At 36.4% G+C, this 21,342-nt stretch overlaps 1 protein-coding gene across 1 annotated transcript in view; it reads right to left on the reverse strand.

Annotated features, from left to right (window-relative positions):
* Positions 1-20,654, reverse strand: part of LOC150088572 (zinc finger protein ubi-d4-like) — a 232,773-nt gene extending 212,119 nt beyond the window's left edge. The window contains exons 1-2 of the mRNA XM_090370812.1: positions 20,626-20,654; positions 15,755-16,041 (exon numbers count right to left, since the gene is read on the reverse strand). Of these exons, the coding sequence (XP_090226938.1) occupies positions 15,755-16,041; positions 20,626-20,654 (316 nt within the window). The remainder of the gene's footprint in view (positions 1-15,754; positions 16,042-20,625) is intronic.
* Positions 20,655-21,342: the final 688 nt, after the last annotated feature.

Below are 21,342 nucleotides of genomic sequence, written 5' to 3' on the forward strand. Positions count from 1 at the left end.
TTTTGTATTCTTGTAATGCCAAACAACACGAGGTTGGGAATAGCCATGAGATAAAGGTTCCATTGGAGAAGAGATAAATCACCAAGTTGTGATCTGAAGTGCCCAAAGGACCTCTCACTTCGACCGTGTACTTAGAAGGGTTGTTTGTGAGAAAAAGATCAAGCATATTGGCTGTATGATTAGGATTGTCCGGTATTCTTGTAGCTAAATGAACAATCTGTGCAAGATCATTAGTAATTGCAAAAGCCTCAGCATCTCCACCAGCTGGGTCGGTGTGACTAGAAAACGGAAGCCAGCTGGAGTTGGGAACATTAAAATCACCAAGGAAAATTACTTCACTGTTAGGAAAGTTGGACTGGAGAAAGTCAAAGAGCTCCAAATAATTAGTGGAGTTGAGAGAACAGTAGAGAGAACAGATGAATTTGACACAATGAGGTAGAGAGATTTTAAGCCAGAGAAGATCAAAGAGAGGAGATTCCAAATTGCCAAGTCTCTGACAGGGAATATCAGAACGCACATATGCACAAGTACCACCTTTGAGGCGAAAGGAATCATACAGCGAATAATTTGGACATCTGAGATGAGCAGTAGTTGAATCAACCGATAACTGAGATTCTGTCAGAAAAAGTACATGGGGTTTGGAAGACTGCAAGTGGAAATGGACATCATTGAGATTAGAATTGAGACCACGTATATTTGTGAAATGAATTAGGAAGTCCTTGGGAGGTTTAGATCTTTTTGCAGATAAGCTTGCTCTATAAGTTTGACAATTCATGGTGTATTCAATAGTAAGAAAAAGTGGGTGGTACATGCTGTACGAAGTAATGAAATTTTTGGATAGGGCGTACATGTGGTAAGAATATACCCAGATCCTTGACATAACGTGGCCTCGACAATGCTCCCCGCATACACACTACTCGGACTCCCTCCAGTCACTATCTGGCAGAGTAGAGGTAGCAAGATTATACACTAGCTGATCCGGAAGCCTCCTAGAGAGTTACCAATAGGTTTGGTCCAGTGTACTAACTAGCGGCCGGCCTGCGAACACCATTTTAGGGCTGTACCCTCGAAATGTAAGGAATATTGGATCTCGCCACGACATTCATCATAACCTCAAAAGTCATCAATCATACTGCATGATGGAAGAGATAGGGAAGGGTTGTTGAGAAAAACTGGCCATGGATATAAAATTATCAAATTGCTTTCTCCTTTCCTCTCCTGTTAAGGACTCAATGCATCTTTTTTTACAACCACAATGTAATTTTCAAACTGCTTACACTTAACTTGTGTTCCTTTTCAGTTCACATACACCTGACCTGAATTGCAAAGTCTTCTGGCTACAGTTCTTTTTGACTCTTTCCTTTTATGTTTTCTAAGTCTGAAGGAAGTTTCCTGGCATGCTTGATTGGCCTCTTGATGTGCTCCATTTCTCGAGATTTCAACTTAAAAGACAACTTAAAATCCTCCATTTATTGAGATTTCAATTTAAAAGACATCTTGCTGCATGAAAACGTGAAATACGAAATGACATCTTGCTACAACAATACAAACTTGAAACATAACCTCCATCGTGCAAAATGTTTAGGAACAGAGTGGTGTGAGTCAGACTAACTTCACTATGGTTTAGAATCATAGTGAATCATAGTCAGACTTACTTCACTATGATTCTAAACCTTTTGCTCATGTTGTTAACTATTCAAAATAATTGCTGGCATCTCTTGGTTAGAACTGCAACTTTGACTTACTTTGCTATCAAACTAAACAGTGGACACCTAGAGAAGGAGGGAAATATGAAAAGCTGATATTTATAAAATTACTGACTTACACCATTATGATTCTCAACACTTCACATAATCCCTCCTATCATGCTTGGGCAGAATTGCAGAACCATAGACATTCTGACCTAACTCACTGCATTTCTTCAGCACGGTCCTATATTTGTCTAACAAATCATCAGATTGTGTGTGTGCTTAATATCATTAGACCTCCACATGAATAATAATATTCTCTTTACCCTCCTTAAAATCTGACAATCTGTTGGTGAGATCATTAAATGCTGATCCTGGCAGACATACCCTGGTTCTAATTCACCTATTGTTATTACAAAAAATATTTCCCATTTCTCTAACAATGGAGTCTCCTAACAGAAGCATAAAATTCCTTCTAAACCAGAACAGTTTACACTTGGTTATTCTGTTCTGGGACCCGAATTGGGAGTGCATCACTTGGTGAGTTACTAGAAGCTCGAGTCCCTGATGAGCTATCAGTTACATTATTCTTGAGAGAAAGCACCCATTTTTTCAGTGACTCAAATTCTTCTAGCAATGCACTAAATTTTAACTTTAGATTGGTACACTTCGTACAATGGTGACAAAGAAAAAGAATCGCCAGGTGAGCTATAATTATCCACTAGGTCGAGCATGGAATACACGCCACAGGTTCTGCAAACAATGAAATCATGACTCACCCAGAATCACTGTTGGCTATTTCCATATGAGTCATGATACCCTCTGACGAAGTATTCAACATGAATCTTGTCACAACCATTGTTTACATTTACAATATATTAAAGAAGTTAACTAAAAGCAATTATCTAACTTCTCTAATCGCTATGCTCTGTTAATCTGCACTGAATCCTAGAGTATATATCCTCCCTAATAGCTTTAGTTTTACATTAGTATTAGTAACGGCCGCATGGTGCAAGAAAGCCTATGGCTTATGCTGGACCAGCCAAAAAAAAAAAAAAAAAAAACCGAACAAAACAATGATAAAAACAAAAAAAAAATAAATCAATAAACTAAATAACTAAATAATAATAATTAATACATAAAAAAATGAAATAAAAAATAAATATAAAGGAAATTAAACCTACCATCCTATGCGCTTCCCTTACCCGAAAGTACTATCCAGATGACCTTTGAATTTCTCCAAACTGTCGGCCTCTACCACCCATGAAGGCAACTTATTCCAGTAATTTATAACTTGCTGGCTAAAATAAAACTTCCTGCAGTCCAATCTAAACATTTCCCCCCCGTAACTTGAATTTATGTCCCCTAGTTCTAGCATCATTTATAATCTTGAAAATTTTGTCCTCATTCATTTTACTGATGCCTCTCAGAGCCTTAAACACCTCAATCAAATCTCCTCTAAGGTGTCTAGTTTCCAAACTCTGCAACCCACATATTCGAAGTCTTTCTTCATAAGGACGCCGTTTTGCCGATCTCACCAGGCGAGTTACCCTTCTTTGCACCCTTTCAAGAAGCTCGATGTCTTTCTTTAGGAGTGGTCTCCATACTTGAACACAGTATTCCAAGTGTGGTCTAACATAAGTCTTATATAATGGGATTATCACGTCCCTATCTCTACTTGCAAAAGTTCGATAGATCATCGATAGGACACCATGGGCCTTCCTTGCAACCTGTTTACAATGCTCAGAGAATTTCATGTCTGACTGTATCATAACACCCAAGTCCCTTTCCTCCAGTACTGGGTTTAGTTGAACTCCACCAAGTGAATAAGTTATTTTGGGATTACTGTTTCCCAGGTGTAATACCTTAAACTTTGTTGGATTAAAGCACAGCTGCCATTTTTCTGACCATTCCTGAAGTCTATCTTGGTCTCTCTGAAGAAGCTCAGCTTGACAGTGATCATTAACTACTCTACCAATTTTAACATCATCTGCAAATTTAGGCATCACGCCCTCTATCCCTTCATCAATGTCGTTTATGAAAATTAAAAACAACAGTGGTCCTAATACTGATCCTTGGGGAACCCCACTTCTTCATCATCATCATCATCATCAGCCATTTTCAATCCACTGCAGGATGAAGGCCTCTCCAGCAACTTTCCAGTTGCTTCTGTTCTGAGCACTGGACATCCATTTACTACCCACAAACTCATGGATTTCATCTATCCATCTCCGCCTTTGTCTTCCAGGTTTTCTTCTAGCTCCTCTTGGATACCATTCTGTTATTTTCTTAGTCCATCTGTCATCATGTCTTCGAGCTATGTGTCCTGCCCAAGACCATTTTAGTTCTTTGGTTTTGATAAGAATGTCCTTTACTTGAGTTTGTTGCCTAATCCATGTGTTTCTCTTCTTATCTAACAGTCTTATTCCCAATATGATTCGTTCCATTCTTCGCTGTGTGGTTCTCAGCTTCTCTTCCATTCTTTTGGTGAGTGCCCAAGTTTCACTTCCATAAGTCATGGTGGGGAGTATACATTGGTCCATTATTTTACGTTTCAGACAAACTGGGATATTGCTCTTCAGTATGTGACTATATTTCCTGAATGCTATCCATCCAAAATTTATTCTTCTCTTGACTTCCAGCCATTTATCATTATTACAGCTAATAACTTGTCCCAGATAAGTATATGACTCCACCTTTTCAATTACTGCTCCTTCAATCATTATTTCCCTTTCTGTGGCATACTTGTTCATCATTACTTTTGTTTTAGCCATATTCATCTTTAGTCCAAAATCCTTACTAGCTGTGCATAACTGATTAAGATTTTCCTCTAATTCTTTGGGATCATGGCTTATGACCACAATGTCATCTGCAAATCGCAAATGGTTTAGGTACTCTCCGTTCACATTGACTCCTTTCTGCGACCAGTCTAATCTTCTGAAAGCTTCCTCAAGGGCAGCAGTAAACAGCTTCGGAGATATTGTGTCTCCTTGTCGAACTCCTTTCTCAATTTTAAATTTCCTACTGTCTTTGTCTAGTCTAATAAAGGAGGTAGCACTCTCGTATATTTTCTTCAAAATCATAATATATGGGGTATCAATGCCTTGTCTTTCCAGTGCCCGAAACATTGCCTTATGCTGTATGGAGTCCCCACTTCTTACATCAACCCAATCTGAGGAATAGCCATTTATCACAACCCTCTGCCTCCTGCCCTGAAGCCATCCTTCTATCCATCTAAGGATTTTCCCAGTGATTCCAACCTGTTCTAGCTTATAAAGCAACCGCTCATGTGGGACTGAGTCAAAAGCTTTGCTGAAATCTAAATAAACAATGTCGAAATTATTCCCTAAATCCAGCTTGTGAGTGACCCTTTCGAAATAGCGAAACAGATTTGTTAAACATGATTTTCCCTTTACAAAACCATGCTGAGTATCCTTGAGAATTTCAATTCGATCCAAATGATCCTGAATTCCACCCTTGATCATTGCCTCCATGATTTTCCCTACTACTGAAGTCAGACTGACAGGTCGATAATTTCCAACTTCACTTTTAGAGCCACCCTTATGTATGGGAGATACATTTGCACTTTTCCAATCCAAGGGAATCTCCCCAGAGTCTAGTGATGCTCGCATAATTAGCCTCAATGGTTCAATGCACTTGCTTGCCACCTCTCTTAAGATTATAGGGTATATTCCATCAACTCCAGGAGCCTTACTGGTCTGTAGGCTCGAAAGTTTTTTCATTAAATAATCTTGCGAAATTTCAATATCATTAATTACATATTTTTTAACTTCGCTCCCACAATTTCCCATTGCCAGAAAATGCTTTTCATTTGTAAATATCGATGCAAAATAACTGTTGAGTTCATCTGCAACAGCAGCTGGTGTATTTATTACTATCCCCTTTCCCTTACTTAAAGGTCCGATCTGGTTTGTCCTGCTCTTCTTGGCATTTATATATGTGAAGAATTCTTTATCCCCCCTTTTTGCTCTGTTTGCTAGTGATTTCTCATAAACTGCCTTTGCCTGTCGAACCTTTTCTGTGGCTCTATTACACATCACCTTGTAGCTGTTATAGGCTTCAGTACTTTTTATTGCTCTGTAACCTTTCCATGCCACCTTTTTCTGCTCAAGTAATGCGGTAACTTCACTATTCATCCAACTTGGAACCCTTCTCGTGGAGTATTTTTTTTAATGGTATATACGCATTCAAGGCATCTGTGATTAATGTTTTAAAAGCGTACCACAGTTCAATTGTATTCATTCTCTGCACGATATCTACCCAGTTAATAGAGGCCATGTAGTACCTTAGGGCATCGTAATTTCCTTTTCTGAAATTAAAACCCATTCCTTTGCCTTTTACTTCTGCTACCTCTCTCGTCATCTTCCACCGTAGAACTCCTTGATCACTTCCTGCTACTGGTTCCTCTACTGTCAGCCCTGTTATGTCATCTGATTCATGTGTGATGATGAGGTCTAGGATATTCTTTTCTCTAGTACTTTCCCTGACATGTTGATACAAATAACAGTCATCTAGTTGATTTAAAAATTTTGTTCCCCATGTCGAGTTTCCTTCCCATTTACTCCAATCAATTAGAGGCAAATTGAAATCACCCATAATAAGGCATTGAAGCTTACTTGCCCATTCCATTTGCATGTAAAGGCTTTTGTCATAGTCTTCACAATCACCTGGTCTGTAGATTACTCCTACTCGCATTATACTTTTGTTTCCAACTATCTCCCACCATACATTATTTCTTATAATTTTTTTCCCTCTCCTCTATACTATATTTTGATGTAATTCTATTTTGCAATGGCATGTACTTGACGTACATGCCATTGCAAAAAAAGAGGAGACTATATTGTCATCTTATCGTGAAATTCTGGTGGTTCACACTTGAAAACTACACAAGAAATGTGCAATATATGACAATATAATCATATTGAGTTATTTCTTTATATATGTATTAATTTTTCCCCTACCCTTCTTTTCTTTTCTTTCACACTTTTTTTTTTACTTACTTCTCTTATCTCTACAACTTTTATTTACTTCTCTTATCTCTACTACTTTTATTTACTTACTTATTATACTATTGTGGGTCATTAGGTGCTTTCTGACTATCAGCTATCTTTGTCAATAATCAATTTTCTTTTTTCACACTTCTCCAAAACTTTACAAAATGCTAGCCAACATTAGTTTTCTTATATTTTTTGGTGTACCCTATAGTTTTTAAAACACATTTGTAAATGTATAAATCACTTTGTGTCTTCACCATGCCTATCTGTCCGTTGTAACAATTTGACTCCCAGTGGAAAGATTTGTCATGCCATCCTAAAATTAATTAAAACTAAACCAACAGTTGAAAATCCCCCACCCCTCTATAAAATTCTGAGTTATCTCTATATGCAAATGGCAGTAAGTTTCAGGTGCCTGATCATTACTGACAAGAAAATGTCAGACCAATTCCAATTTAAAAGAAGCCTCTCTTAGTTTTGGACTTTGTTGGGTAGAAAATGTGAGCTGACATCAAATTTGAGCATATTTTTTCATTGATCACTGGTAAGCTTTTAAAACCAATTATGATTCCAAAGTCCCTTTATGCTCCAGCTCTGCTAAGAGAAATTATACAAATGAAAGTATATTTCAGACATTACTTTAGAAGGAAAAGGTTGGACAGACATTAAATTTTCATTGCATGTTTTGTTGGTCTCAGTCCCCATGAAAATTTTAGGTCTAATTCAGATTTCACATCCCCTAGTATTCCCTACAGAAAAATTCTGATAAACCTGGAACAGTAGTCCCAATCCCCTCCAGAATTTATTTAGAATATTCATCTAGACCAGGGGTCGGCAAACTTTTTTTGGAAAGGGCCAGATCATAAAATTTTTAGGCTCGGCGGGCCAGGTAGCAAGCTCGAAGATATTTACATGGGTAATTCTACTCATAGATCAACAAAAAAAAACAGGTTCAAAATCTTTTTATTAGGAAGCGATATTTTACATAATATTTATACACATGCTGACACTTACAAAAAAATGAATAAAATATTTCCATTTATTAATAAACGTATTATAGAACTGGTTAAATTTTGTACTAATGTGATGAAGTAATTGTTTTTTCTGAAATAATATTTCATCATACTGGAGTTCGAAGTTAGTACTTCCTATCATTAAAGTTGTTTGCAAATGGTCATACGTTAATAATGATCTGTATTGCGATTTTACATATGTCATTTTTGAAAATGTCTTTTCACATTGGTTGATGTTGTTATTTGGTTTTTAGGAGCATTAGCAACTAAGGCCATATTGCTCCGGGATATGCGGTGGTCATTCCCTGACCTTTCCGCATCCTCCATATTTGGTGGTGGCGGGCTCGAACCCCGGTCTAATCAAGAAGCGTGTGCTATGCACTGCTGCTCCTTCCCACCTGGCTACGGAGGCGCCTATTCACATTGGTAAGTACTCCCAAATACAGATATAAATCCCTGTGCATATGATTTTAATTGACTGTATTTATCTTCTGAAAGATATTTATAGAATTGGGTTAGATCCATTTCTTTAAACCTAACCTTTAGCATATCATCATTTTGCAGATCATTCACTTCCAATTGAAGGTCTGATGGAAGCTCCTCAATTGTACAGCCAAATGGATTTTGAAATATGGAAATGTCTTTTACACTTGTATCAAGATCCAAAAAACGCTGTTGTAACTGTAGTTTAAGTTCAGAAAATATATCCGCCGCGAATTTTTTTGTGAATGGGGATTTCGCTAATATTTGAAATTTTTTACAGCATGGAAAATGGTCAAACTTGGTTAATGTGATTTGTGTTTCAAACAATGCAAATTTTTGACGATATGACTTTACGATAGAATACGTTTCACATATGAGCACTGTTTTTCCCTGTAATTTTAAGTTAAATTTGTTAAGATATCCCACGATGTCTGTAGCAAATGCTAATTTCCATAGCCATTCATTGTTAGATAATAGTGGTTGTGGGCAGTTTTTCTCATTTAGAAAAATTTCTATTGCTTCTCTGAGTTCAAAAAATCTCAATAAAACTTTTCCATTGCTGAGCCATCGAACTGCTGTATGGTAGGGAAAATCAGGATATTCACGAAACTGATGACGGTTAAGTCCACAAGAGCGAATAAAGTTAACCGCTGACACAACTGGTTCAATAACACATGACAGATTGAGTTGTTTCCCAAAAAGAGCCTGCTGGTGAATAATACAAATACAATGAATTACCAGAGGTTTTGAACATTTAGCTTCTTAATAAGCCTTAAAAATTTGTCCAACTAATCCTTTCCCCATTCCACCCATATTTTTTACCACCATCAGTTGTGACACATTTTAACTGATTCCATTGCAAATTGTACTGTGTTAGCGTTTTCTCGACTTCCTTGAAGATATCTTCAGTAACCGTGGTAGATGACTTTCATCAACCGGTGAAATACCACCACTTTGCTTATTGGAGGCTTGAAGTGGTGAAACCCATGTTTAGTCCCCCCCCCCCGTACTTCTCCTTAAACCCATGCATGGTACTAAGTACTATAGGTTTTGATACCTTTCGTGTTTGGGGTTTTCATAAAAAAAAAAAAAAAAAAAAACTCCGTATTGACTCCTTGAATAAACAGCAACAATTGGGCAGTATCAGTAATGTCTGTAGACTCATCAAGAGCCAACGAAAACCACTTGAAATTTTTTGCCTAGTCTTTTAATTGACTCTTGATGTGGCTCCCAATGTCCTCAACTCTTCTAACAGTTGTTCTCGTTGAAAGACTGACAGATCGAAACAAATCCATTTTCTCTGGACACATTTCTTCGGCTGCCACAAGCAAACATGATTTAATTAATTCACCATCGGTAAATGGTTTCCCTTTCTTGGTTAATAAATGAGCTATTCTTAAGCTTACTTTAGTTACTGCTTCATTATAATTTTTTATTTTAACAAATAAATTGCATTGTGATGATGCATTACATTTTAAACTTTCCAATTTTAGCTTCCGTTGATTTTCTGTGAGTTTTGAATATTGTGCCACGCGCTTACTTTGGTAATGAAGACGTATATTGTACTCTTTTCGCACAGCTATTGTGTCATTACATAATAAACATGATACTTTGTCATTTGTTTCTATAAAAAAATAATTCACACTCCATTCAGCTTTAAAAGCACGACATTCGAAGTCCACTTTTCTCTTCATATTTGGTCTTGAGGGTGACATGGAAATGGTGGGTAATAAACAAAAGGAAAAAAAAAAAAGAGATCGCAGAGCGCCATGACAGACAATACCATATGCGCTGCTAAAACAAAACTGAGAGAAATGCTGGCAACATTTGTTCTACGGTATACGACAGAATGCAAATATGTGACGCCAGTAGCGCCACGTGTGCTCATTATTCTCAACTCAACTATTGGCTATTGCAGCGCGTAATTTGTTTTTTAATTTTTTTCATTTAAAAAACAATATTAACCTGCAGGCTGGATTAAAAAGAGGGGGCAGGGCGGATTTGGCCCACGGGCCGCAGTTTGCCGACCCCTGATCTAGACCAGTGGTTCCCATACAGAGTGCTGTTCACCCTTTTCAACTGTGCTGCAAAATTAGGAAAAATTCCACTGAGTTCAATGGCAATTTTGGTGTGCTATCAATATAAATCTTTTAACTTGAAATGTGACTTAAGTGACAAAAAATTGGGAACTACTGCTCTAGACCTTTATACTAAATAATATGTCAATGGGTAACCCACGTTTCCTGTACACCATCAATTTCCTCTTCCCTTGAAAAAAGAACTAGATCTCATCTCACAGCTACCTTACAAAAGTAAGGATCCAAATTTACTAAAGGAATTGGCTTTTTGATGCATTCTATATACTCCCACTAACAACAATGCCAATGAGTTGCCTGTTTTCCCTCATTTTTTCCTTTCCATAACCTAACTTTCTTAATGAAACTGTTACATCTGGTTCCTTGGGGAAAATGAGAATAAATTAATAAAATTTTTATTTCTAATTTGCACTTAAAAAAAAATAACAGGCTTTCTTAGCAGTGTAATATCTCATGAAACTAAAGTGCTGTTTACTGCATTTTGTCATGCCTAAATCATGCTGTCAATGAAGCTGACTGTGCAAAGATGCTGGCAAGTTACAAATCATGCATTGTAGTATCACAATAAAGTCTTCAGAAAGAGAGGAGTTTAAAAAAAATTTTTTACATAATGGCAATAAATCTGAAGTGGGGGGGATCACAACAATATGGCAAATAATTTAGAGGCTATGAGAAATGTTAGTTAATCTTGGTGGGGAGGACGACAAAAATTACATTTAATTTTGGGTCACAGCCCAAAAAAAAAAAAAAAAAAAACCACACCTCTAATAAATATTCTAAACATCTGGGTTATTAGTCTTATGCCCATCTCTGAATAAAATATACAAAACAGAAATTTCATTACTTACTTTTTTAAAATAACAGCTATGTAAAGAAAGCAGAAAGATAGTTCAATTACAGTATCAATAAATGGCACTAATCTCATATACAAGGTTATTAGGAGTTGCCTCATTCCCCCATGAGAAGTACAGTAATAATAAAGATTCATTTTTATATTCTTTAACAACCCTGGCAAGATGAATTCCAACCTTATTATTAAAGTAGCCAAAACTGAACAGTACCCAGTTAATGAAAATTTTTATTCCAACATTTTCACAAAATCCATGTTTTTGTGAAGTGTAAGAATCTGACTGTGCAATTTTCATTATTTAGTAGATTGAGACTTTTAGTAGCTTATTTAGTAGATTGAGACTTCAATCTTCCACTGTCTATCTAACACCTCAAAAGTCGGCATGCAGAATCTCTCCAATCACTTCAAATCTACCAAGTTAACTACAGTCCAACAAGAGACCAAAACCAGCTAAACATGGTCTATTCTTCGGCGACATGTCAACTCGAAGAAACCACAGGCAACATGTTTCAATTGAACCACCAATGAATCATATTTACAGCTCTCCTACCCAAAAAAACTTCAATATCCCCGAAACCAAATTTGTGTGAAAGGTCACCACCCCACAATTTCTGAATCCAGTGCGCTGAATTGAAGCTGCATCTATTGTCCCCTGGAACATCTTAGATGGATGCAAACTAAGCCTTTGCAATTGATTTAATGACCAAAATGTATCAATACTATCACCCTTCACATCGCTACCAAGACCATTACCCCATGTTCCAGAGTATGGTGGACTACCCAACTCAACCAAAGCTTCCACTCCAAATAATCACTATACGCCAAATGGAAAGTTTTTGGCAATGTTCAAGATTATACTGCATTCTCCAAAGCTAGAGCCGAATTCAACAGAAACAAATCAGCGGCAATTAAGAAGCACCTCGAAAGAACCCTAAAAAAAGGGGGAAACCATTCTACAAAACAAATGCTAGTTCTCCCAGTAACATCGACCAAGTTGAGTGGCTTGACTACTTTGCCAGATTTTCTAAGCAGCCTCCAACTCTACCTAACCTGCCAGCCTTCAGTCACTCCCACATCCCACTTGATGACCTTGCTACAATCAATTTCCATGCAACAACTGATAAAGGCCATTAAACACTTTCCCTTTCACAGCAACCACCAGTGACAATGGCATCCCCCAGTTCACCATCAAATACTTAAGAGGCTTCATCATCGATCCTCCTCAACCTATACAACAGATGGCTTAAAGGTCATTACTTTCCACGACAGTGAAATAAGTACTCCGTCTGGCCCTTTCCTAAGAACAAACAATCAACTCTGCACAGCCAACACAGACCCATTGCTTGTGCCTCTGTATTGCAAAATATTCTGGAGAAAGCACTACTACTACTGTCCATCACCCACAAAATTCTCTGTGACAGTCCTCAGCAAATACGCTATGGGATCTCAGGAAGGTCAACTATAACTAATCTTGCAACAACCACACTGCACATCTTGGAAGACTCAGAACAAAGACAGGCGCAATCAGTCATATATCTTGACATCCATTTTGCATTTGATGCCATCTACATACCCAAATTACAACATCTCTTAGCTATTTCAATTTCCACGGCAATGTTCTCTGTTTCCTAGAATATCTCCTATCCAAGAGGATCCTTGTGCTAAAGATTGGAACAAAGACCATATGTCATATAACTGCTGACATGCCTGGGGAGGGGTCCTGTCTGGTACCCTCTTCACTGCAATCATGGTATCATTTGTTGCCAACAAATGCAATGGGATCACATATGCTAACGATGTCAAGCTCCTTACTGAGATATCGCCATCTGACTTGGCAGCCAAACCCACTCAGCAAATGAACAGAAAACTACAGGCTATAGCTGACATTGCATTCAACCTCCAAATTAACCCTCTGAAATCAGCACAAATAATTTTTTCACTAAAGGGCAGCCCAATGATGCTGGAGCCTGCGCTCAATGGCGCCTCGGTTCTAAGTGTTTGAATGCACAAAGATCTGGGGTTGTTTTCGACTCCAAGATATCCTTCACCAATCAGATGAACCTCATACATTAGAGGCTGACTTCACTACGCTGGGGTACCAAGCAACAGTTGCTCCACATTATCAACCCACATCTCGTAAAAAGGTACATCATATCAAATCTATACCCAACAGTACTATATGCTTCAGAGATATGGGTCATGGCTGCTGAATCCAACCTTAAAAGGATATATGCTGCCTAATTCTGACTGTTAAAGTGGGCCAACACAAAACTCCACCTTCTCCCAGCTGTCAGAGCACCATAATTAGCTCAAATCTTACATTGGAGAAAGAAGGCTGGTATTCACAATCAAGACGGCTATGGGTAAAATTACAGGGCCGAATTTCTGGGATCACTGCTCTTGGCACATTCCTCTCCTTTATCTCTGGTCTTCAGCACAGCTGCTAGAAGACCATAACCGTCTAGCTTACTGACATTCCTACCAAAGCAAATGCTGCCCTCACTGCAAGCAATCGATGGCAACCTTCAAGAAGCGGTCAAAAACAAAAAAATATAGACAGGGAATCCTTGTCCTCGCTAAACCCTGGTGAGTATGGGCTTGGCAATCCCAGGGTCCTGAGCTGGATATCATCATTCTTCTCTTTCTTGGTGATTCTTTTCTACTTCTCTCTCTCTCTCTCTCTCTCAGGGGGGTAACTTGGGAATTTTTTTTTTTTTTTTGGCTGGTGCAACATAAGCCTCAGGCTTCCTTGTACCATATGGCTAATAATAATAATAATAAACTGAAAATTTAGAACTGTGCTTTTGCCTTCCAATAGACTTGATATATGCATTTCTCATGTGTATCTCTTTTGTCTGTATGGATGTAAATATATATTGCAAACCCCTGACACCACCACACCATGATGGGACTAATTGTATGCAGGTCATACTGCAATTAAAGATTATATTCTATTCTATTCTATTCATGTAAATTCCAGGACTACAGTCAGCCCTAATGCTGCTAATTTGTATTACCATACTAGATTTTGAAAATCATACTAGAATAATTTTGGGAATATACATGGCTTTTAACCTAAATTATCAATGTCCACTTTATATGCCTTCTGGCACTCAATTCTCAGTTAAATCACAGCTGGACTGTTAGGTGCTGTACTGATAGGTGCATGCATTCCCACTGATGAAAGGTACTTAAGTACTGAAACAGCTGCCTGGGGAAGATACATTATAAATATGTAACACTTCTCCAAACAGAAGTGTTACAACTTATCTGTAGTAGTACAGCAATTAAGCAGTTTATGAAACTCCATCATGAGACATCAATGCTATATATTAAAATTTTTCGCTTAATGGAACAAACTTACTTGCCTACCTACCTATATACAGTACAGTAAACCCCCATTATTCGCGGTATCTGTATTCACACTTTCGCGTGTATCGCCGATTTAATATAAAATGAAACCTAAAAAAATGTGAATTTAAAAGCACTGTGAATATTTTCCGCCATAAAAAACATGGGCGTGGCTAAAATTATCTTTCCCGGTCAAAACAGCGCTCAGTGGGTGGGAGGAGAGGGGTAACAAAATCGTGAGTGTGGATGTTTCTCGCTAATCCTTGTTCAGTATGTGTTATGCGCTTTTCATGGAAGGTTTCGTCGTTTGCTTTTAATTTATATGCTTCCAAAAATGATAAATCTACCGTTTTGCAGTGTAAAACAGACTTTTTCAAGTGTGTTAACGGAAGAAAGTGACTTTATTGTGGACAAATTCTTTCTAACCCATACAAAAATATGGCTACGAATAACAAGAGAAATGTGAAAATATCAAAGAAGGTGACGATGACATTAGCAAATAAAATTGAGTTATTAGATAAAATTTCTAATGGTGAAAAATCAATGAGTCAACGGTACGATCAATCAAGAAATTGGAAGAAAAAATCTGTCGTAGTGTCCGTGAAAACGCGCTAATTGCTTCAAAAATTTGCTCTGTAACTCGTGATGTTAAATTAGAAAAAATGGAAAAGGCTTTAAATCTGTGGATAGAAGACCGAACTCATAATAAAATTCCCTTAAGTTCACTCATCATTCGTGAAAAGGCAAAACTCCTTTATTGACACTTTTTAGCGAAACTGGTGATGGCACTGGCAGGATAAGTTTTTTTGCTAGCAAAGGCGTGGGTTTGAAAGATTTGTTTGAAATTTCTAATAAATATTACATTTAATATTAAATTGTTTCTTATTTTCATTTCGATGCCATATGCTTGCATTTCACTATGTACTGTCTATGTACATAGTCATATTATGAAGGTACATATAATACATACATAGACAAAATTTTAGACTAGTTTTTCTTATATATTTCATACTTTGGAATGGAACCCCTTTATTACTATGGGAGACATAACTCAGTATTTGCATTTTCAGTATTCACAACATTTCTCAGGAACGTAACCCCCGCGAATAGTGGGGGATTTACTGTATATATATATATTTCCCCTCCCCCTCTCGATACAAATTTTTCTATTTTGTATGAATAAATATTACATGAAATTTTTAATTCCAACATTAACTTTAAATTGTATCATTCAATAATAACCACTGCATATATTTACCCAGTTCACTCAGATCAACATCTCTGATTCTCCTAGTCAGGTAAAAGTCATTCATTAAATACTGTCTCCTCTTTTTCCTCCATCTCCTAGCTGGATAGGTGTAAAGTTGACCTTCTGCTTGTCCTGGCATCCTTTGCCATTTCTGCATCCAGAGCGAACAATCACTTTGGGCAACTCCTGTTTGTGCATCAAGGAAAGGCAACCTCATCTTCCTTTCCAAACAAAGTCTAGTATTATAACTTGCCGAATTTTCAGTGGCATCTTTGTAAAATGGATCATTCAAGATGCTGTAATGCAAATAATAAAAATTATATTTGTTTCTTTGAAACAAGAAATTTTACACACAGAACAAGAAATACCTTTAAACCAGTAGTGGACCTATCAGGTTTTTGCTCAAAAAATAACAATTCTGCATTAAATGTTGATTAGCCCAGAGGCACATGCATAGGACCTGTCAGGTGCCTAGAAATAAAAAATTTTTCACATTAATTGTTGGTTAAACATTAATACATTAATGACCTTTCTCTACCTTCCTAAACAGAGATCTAGTTTTACTCAAGTTGTTTCTGAAGTAATATTTTTATATTTTAGATAGAGTAATAGCATGAAAGAACCTGACAGATCTGCAAAACTGTTTTTGTAACTTTTTTTTTGTATGCAGCACCTTGCAGGTGCTGCTGTCATTACATTTCTATATATTTCATTTTGAATGATTGTCATTCTAGTTCACAGTTATCCATCAGTTATCTTCTCTAATTTTGTAAATGTATCATGATCTCAGTTGGGAAGGATGTTTTAGGGCTTTTGAACAATAATTCACTAAAAGCACATGAGGAATCTTGACAGGGTTTGTTTCCTGCAATTCTCCTTGTAATTATTTTTATGCTGAGTTTTATGAGTTTGCAAAGTAAGTATTCTGCATTTTTTGTTTGTTTTTTTTTTAATCTAAAACCACAGAATCTTTTGATATGTCAATGTCAGATTCTATTTGTTTTATTTTTGATTTATTATATTAAAATTAGTTTTGTTGATCCGATTATTATCATATATTTATTTATTTGAAAGACCTTATTGCTGTGTGTGTATACATAATACATAAGCAGAAATATATGCACGTCTAATTCTGAAATTTAGTTTTAACAATTTTATCAACTTGAAAATGGAAATACCTAATAATTAATGTTTATACTTCATACAGTTTTTTTTATTTTCAGCAGAATTAATAAAAATTTCTGCATATTTCTGCTTCCACATGTAAAATAGAAGCAGAAATGTGGGTGTGAAATTTAATTTGTCAATTTCGTACCCTTGTCGATTTCATAAACGTTTGTGTGTGATTTTTCCTTATTTAAGCAGAATTAATAGTTTTAATTTAAAATGGCATCAGTAAAAAAAAACAATATTTATAAATTTAACATATTTAATTTAAAATAGAGTTACAAATAATAATCAATGCAATCCATTCACAAAATGTCAAATATTCGCATACTGCATCTAGAATTTTAAAAGCTTAATAATTTTGTAGAAAAAAAAACCTAGTTGGGAACCTGTCAGTTGCCACGTGCTTTTTTTTTTTTTGTTACTATTCAGGGTGAACCTGCTGCCTGATTAAACTTAAGGTTTTTGAAGCAAATTTTGCAGAGTAATTGCAAATGAAAACCATTCATGTGCTGTGCTACTGTTCTTAAAACTATTTTTCATGTAGCATAGCATTGCAACGTTGGACCTGACAGGTGCAAAAGCTGCAAAGTTTCAAATTATGAATTTATTTCTGGCATTGTCAGTTGCTTTTACTCTCCCATTAGTTCTATAAATATGTACAGTCTTACACGAGTTATTTTTGAACAATTTATTGTTTTCACATAATAAACATGAACTGCAATATTCACAGATAAAAAGACAGCAATATGAATAATATTCAAATTTCGCATTCTTTATGACACCCAAATCTAAAATAAATATGAAAATGGAAATGACTATTAGTATCTAACACACACACACACACACACACACACACACACACACACACACACACACACACACACACACACACACACACACACACAAACACACACAGCCCTAGATTTAACAGACACCATTTAATGGACTTCGAATTTAATGGACAAAAAATTTCTGTCCTAAAGGGAAAATTTAGAACCTATTTATATCTGATAGCATCACACATCAGACAGATGTGCTGAAAATTCCTTCTAATGAAATAAAGGTTCTTTTATTGCTAGATAATGCACCTGCTCACCCTAATGCTGAGAGGTTAGTTAGCAGGGATAGGAGAACTAAATGTATTTTTCTGCCTCCTAACACTACTTCACTGATACAGCCGATGGATCAGGGTGTAATCATTGCTTGTAAGAGGTTGTATAAGAAAAGTTTTTGGAAGAGGTGATGGTTGTTTTGGAAGAAACAGAAGACGCAGAAGAAGATACAAGAGGCACCAGGACACTCCAACATTTACACGCATACAACATCAGATCTACTATCTTCAACTTATCAGCTGTGTGGAAAAATATGAAGACTGGCCAATGCTTGGAAGAAGTTGTTGTACGATGTAGAACCATGCAACTGAGAATTATGTGGAACAGTGGCTCGAAAATGATGAAGCTATCAATTTTTTTCTGAGGGAGAGATTGAGGAAAATGTTCTTCAGGGAGAACAAGAGGACAATGATGATGATGACAAAGAATCAGTTGCACCTCATCCTAAATTGTCTGTTATAAGACAACATATGGATGGCATCATACATTATATTGAATCATCATCAGATCCTGATGTGCTTCCTTATTATGAACATTTTAGAGAATGTCGATCTACAGTAATGAGGAAGCAGCACTAAGGTATAAGGCAACTGAACCTTGATGATTTCTTCAAGACCATTTAATCAACTGGACCAATTTCACCAGAACCCTCTACCAGCAAGGAATTAACACATTTCCCTTATTATGACAGTTGTTTCTGACTCTGAAAATTGTGATCCTTTCAATTAAGTTAATATTAATATTGAATATTATGTATCTTTTTTAAATTTTTTTTTGTTTTTTATTCAATGGAAAGAATTTAAGTATTTTTTCCCTCTAAATGAATTTAAATGAAAAAAAAACAACTAATGTTCACATTGAAAACAACTTTGTGTGAGCTTTAAGGGCAAAAAAAAAATAATAATAAAAAAAAAAAGTGGCAGAAACACTCCATTAGTTACACTGCATAGTTTTTGATGTGTTTAATTAAAATAAAGTTTGTATATTTATTTTTAACAGATGTTTTAGTATAAATTACTCAATGTACATTATAATACAATATTTTATTCATACTTATACATTGTAATAACATTTTAATATATCCTGTATCTTTACAGGATGTATTAAAGCAGGATGTATTAAAACTTACAGCAGTCTAGTGTTCATATTTTGAGACTGACTTTTTTAATTTTTCAATTTTCAGCAGAATTAATAAAAGTTTTATTTTTTTCCTTTAAAATAAGAGGTGCACGAACTTTTTTTAAAATAACCAATTACATATAATTAATAATGCCATCCTGAAGTCCAACTGACTAGTGCATCCGAGTCACCCATGATACCATGAAATGTTTGGAATAAAGGCACTTCTTAATGTATTCATTATCTTGATGTATAGTGGATGTAAGAAGAAATAATATATATTTTTATTTATTTTCTTTTCACAATAACCAGTAGATATTTTCATAAGCATATAAATACTAACGGAGATATCCCATATCTTTTAAACATGCAGGGAAGAAATATATTAAAATAATTTTTAAATTAAAAGTTTAAGAAAACTTCAAAAGTCTTATAATAAGGTTTCGTTATATGCCTTATCTATATATATATATAAAACACTTAGGTATGCTGCCCAAATTTTCCAACTGCTAATTTTTGCCAGCACCATTCACGCGGTTCACCTCGCATGACCACCATACCAGGCATTCTTTATTAATTTTTGTACTATTTTTTGACTGAAGAAAGGCAACCTATGCCTGAAAGCTATTGATGTATGTTTATTTTATTAGTATTAGTAATGGCTGCATGGTGCAAGAAAGCCTATGGCTTATGCCGCACCAGCAAAAAAAAAAAAAAAAAAACCCGAATAAAAAAATTATAATAATAAATAAATGAATAATAATAATTAATAAAAGAAAAGGAAATTAGACCTATCATCCTATGCGCTTCCCTGACCCGAAGGTACTATCCAGATGACCTTTGAATTTCCCCAAACTGTCAGCCTCTACCAACCATGTAGGCAACTTATTCCAGTAATTTATAACTCACTGGCTAAAATAAAACTTTCTGCAGTGCAATCTAAACATTTCCCCCGTAACTTGAATTTATGTTCCCTAGTTCTAGCATCATTTATAATCTTGAAAATTTCGTCATCATTCATTTTACTGATGCCTCTCAGAGCCTAAAACACCTTAATCAAATCTCCTCTAAGGTGTCTAGTTTCCAAACTCTTCAACCCACATATTCAAAGTCTTTCTTCATAAGGACGCCCTTTTGCCGATCTCACCAGGCGAATTACCCATCTTTGCACCCTTTCCAGAAGCTCAATGTCTTTCTTTAGGTGTGGTCTCCATACTTGAACACAGTATTCCAAGTGTGGTCTAACAAAAGCCTTATATAATGGGATTATCACATCCCTATCTCTACTTGCAAAAGTTCGATAGATCATCGATAGGAAACCATGGGCCTTCCTTGCAACCTGTTTACAATGCTCAGATAATTTCATGTCTGAACGTATCGTAACACCCAAGTCCCGTTCCTCCAGTACTCGGTTTAGTTGAACTCCACCAAGTGAATACGTTATTTTGGGATTACTGTTTCCCAGGTGTAATACCTTACACTTTGTTGGATTGAAGCATAGCTGCCATTTTTCTGGCCATTCCTGAAGTCTATCTTGGTCTCTCTGAAGAAGCTTAGTTAGTTAGTTATTTGGTTTTTAGGAGCATTAGCAACTAAGGCCATATTGCTCCGGGGATATGCGGTGGTCATTCCTTGACCTTTCCGCATCCTCCATATTTGGTGGTGACGGGCTCGAACCCCGGTCTAATCAAGAAGCGTGTGCTACGCACTGCTGCTCCTTCCCACCTGGCTACGGAGGCGCCAAGAAGCTCAGCTTGACAGTGATCATTAACTACACTACCAATTTTAACATCATCTGCAAATTTAGACATCACTCCCTCTATCCCTTCATCGATGTCATTTATGAAAATTAAAAACAACAGCGGTCCTAATACTGATCCTTGGGGAACCCCACTTCTTACATCAACCCAATCTGAGGAATAGCCATTTATCACAACCCTCTGCCTCCTGCCCTGAAGCCATCCTGCTATCCATCTAAGGATTTTCACAGTGATTCCAACCTGTTCCAGCTTATAAAGCAACCGCTCAGGTGGGAATGAGTCAAAAGCTTTGCTGAAGTCTAAATAAACAATGTCGAAATTATTCCCGAAATCCAGCTCGTGAGTGACCCTTTCAAGATAGTGAACCAGATTTGTTAAACATGATTTTCCCTTTACAAAACCATGCTGAGAATCCTTGAGAATTTAAATTCAATCC

Source organism: Mastigoproctus giganteus, chromosome 3 (assembly GCF_048544385.1).
Source record: "Mastigoproctus giganteus isolate SK-2022 chromosome 3, ASM4854438v1, whole genome shotgun sequence".
Taxonomy (NCBI): domain Eukaryota; kingdom Metazoa; phylum Arthropoda; class Arachnida; order Uropygi; family Thelyphonidae; genus Mastigoproctus; species Mastigoproctus giganteus.